Source organism: Charadrius vociferus, unplaced genomic scaffold, assembly GCF_000708025.1.
Source record: "Charadrius vociferus isolate BGI_N301 unplaced genomic scaffold, ASM70802v2 scaffold27, whole genome shotgun sequence".
Taxonomy (NCBI): Eukaryota; Metazoa; Chordata; class Aves; order Charadriiformes; family Charadriidae; genus Charadrius; species Charadrius vociferus.
The window spans coordinates 175,179-177,212 of NW_009649173.1; the positions used below are offsets into that span (position 1 = coordinate 175,179).

The 2,034-nt window shown below is 66.7% G+C and overlaps 1 protein-coding gene across 1 annotated transcript in view; it reads left to right on the plus strand.

The window, feature by feature from the left end:
- Nucleotides 1-2: 2 nt before the first annotated feature.
- Nucleotides 3-2,034, plus strand: part of LLGL1 (lethal giant larvae homolog 1 (Drosophila)) — a gene marked incomplete at its 5' end in the record, with an annotated part of 5,076 nt that continues 3,044 nt past the window's right edge. The window contains 8 exons of the mRNA XM_009888547.1: nt 3-67; nt 146-308; nt 395-530; nt 623-677; nt 774-931; nt 1,016-1,233; nt 1,352-1,419; nt 1,741-2,030. Coding sequence (XP_009886849.1) covers nt 3-67; nt 146-308; nt 395-530; nt 623-677; nt 774-931; nt 1,016-1,233; nt 1,352-1,419; nt 1,741-2,030 — 1,153 coding nt within the window. The remainder of the gene's footprint in view (nt 68-145; nt 309-394; nt 531-622; nt 678-773; nt 932-1,015; nt 1,234-1,351; nt 1,420-1,740; nt 2,031-2,034) is intronic.

The window sequence follows — 2,034 nt, forward strand, 5'->3', positions numbered from 1 at the left end:
TCCTCACCCTGCCCGCCCTGGGGCTGCTGGAGGACAAAACCCTCTTCCCGGACGAGATCCTGCAGAGGTGAGCCCCGCCAGCCCTGCGCCCCCTCCCCGCTACTCCTGTTCCCCCCTGACCGCCCTGTGTCCTTCCCCCACTCAGCGTCCCCGATGACTACCGCTGCGGGAAGGCGCTGGGGCCGGTGGAGTCCATCCAGGAGCACCCACGCGACAGCAGTCGGCTCCTCATCGGGTACAGCCGGGGGCTGGTGGTCCTCTGGGAGCAGAGCACACGCGTCGTCCAGCATCTCTTCCTGGGGAACCAGGTACTGGGGCTGGTGGGGCTGCAGCCTTGTGTATGTTCCCCCCGTCCCATCCCGTGTGTCGAACCTCTCCCCGTGTGTCCCCGCAGCAACTTGAGAGCCTGGCCTGGGAGCAGAGGGGGAAGACCATCGTCAGCTCCCACAGCGACGGCGGGTACATGGTGTGGGCGGTGAGCGGCTCTGGCCAGAGGACGCAGCAGCCCGTCATGTCCACCATCCCCTACGGTACGGGGTGGGGGGAAATCGCAGGGTTGGGGGCTGATCGCCCCCATCCCAGTGCTGGTGCTGCAACCCTGGGGTTGATATTTTTGTTTCAGGTCCATTCCCTTGCAAAGCCATCAGCAAAATTCTCTGGCGGACCTGCGAGTCGGGGTAGGTCGCTGCGGCACCGGGGGGCACCTGGGCTGCGGAGAAGATGCTCTGCGGGGTCTGAGGTCTGATGGAGGCTGCTTCATCCCTCCCCTCCAGGAACCCCTTCATCATCTTCAACGGGGGGATGCCACGGGCCAGCTACGGTGATCGGCACTGCGTCAGTGTGCTGCAGGGCCAAACTCTGGCCACGCTTGACTTCACCTCCCGTGTCATCGACTTCTTCACCGTGCAGAGCGCCGAGGTGGCTGAGGGAGGTACGTCCCACCAGGCCAGCCCTGGGGAGCAGGTCGGAGGGGGGGGATGTCTCCAGTAGTAGCAGCCATCTCCCGCCTCTTCAGGCTTTGAGAACCCCCGTGCGCTTGTGGTGCTGGTGGAGGAAGAGCTGGTGGCCATCGACCTCCAGACGCCGGGCTGGCCCACCATCCCTGCCCCGTACCTGGCGCCGCTTCACTCCTCTGCCATCACCTGCTCCTGCCACGTCTCCAATGTGCCTCTAAAGCTCTGGGAGAGGATCATCAGCGCCGGCGAGCAGCAGAGCCCCCGGCTCTCCTCCGCGGTGAGTGATGGGGATGGCAGGGAGGGGGTCCCTCAGCCCCCCAGGACGGGCTGGTGGAGGGGTGACGCTTGCTCCTGCTCCCCACGGGTGGGCTCGATCCCTTCCTCTCTCCCTCCAGGCTTGGCCCATCGACGGGGGGAAGAACCTGGCCCAGGAGCCCACGCAGAGGGGGCTTCTCCTCACGGGGTGAGTTGCCTGGCGGGAGCGGAGCAGGGCTGGGAAACCCAAAATGCGCTGGGGGTGGTGGTGAGACACACATCCTCAGCCCCTTCCTGGGGTGAGGGAGTGTATGGGGGGGTGGTGGGAGGTCCAGCCGCTCTTTTGGGTGAGCTGCCCTCCTCCAGTTCAGCTTGGTGGCCGGGCAGGAGTGTGTCACTCGCTGCATTGTCATCCCCCCCTCTTCTGGCACGGTGGCTGCCAGCACACAGGCGGCTCTTGTTAGCCGGGCAGATGTCAGGGTCCCGTGCTAACGGGGCTTCCCCACGTGTGTCCCCCCGCCCCCGCCAGGCACGAGGACGGTACGGTGCGGTTCTGGGATGCCTCGGGGGTCTCCCTGAAGCCCCTCTACAAGCTGGGCACTGCCAGCATCTTCCAGACTGACTGCGAGCACAACGACAGCCTCAACCAGGCGGGCGAGGAGGAGTGGCCGCCTTTCCGCAAGGTGAGGTCCCCAGGGTTGGGGGGGACGCCGCTGCGGACCCCAACACCCCCCCCTCGCTCCTCCAGCAGCGGGTGGTCAAGCCCAGAGGCAGGCACGGAGGATGCACCCGCCGGAGTCGGCCCGGCTGGTCCCCTGGGTCG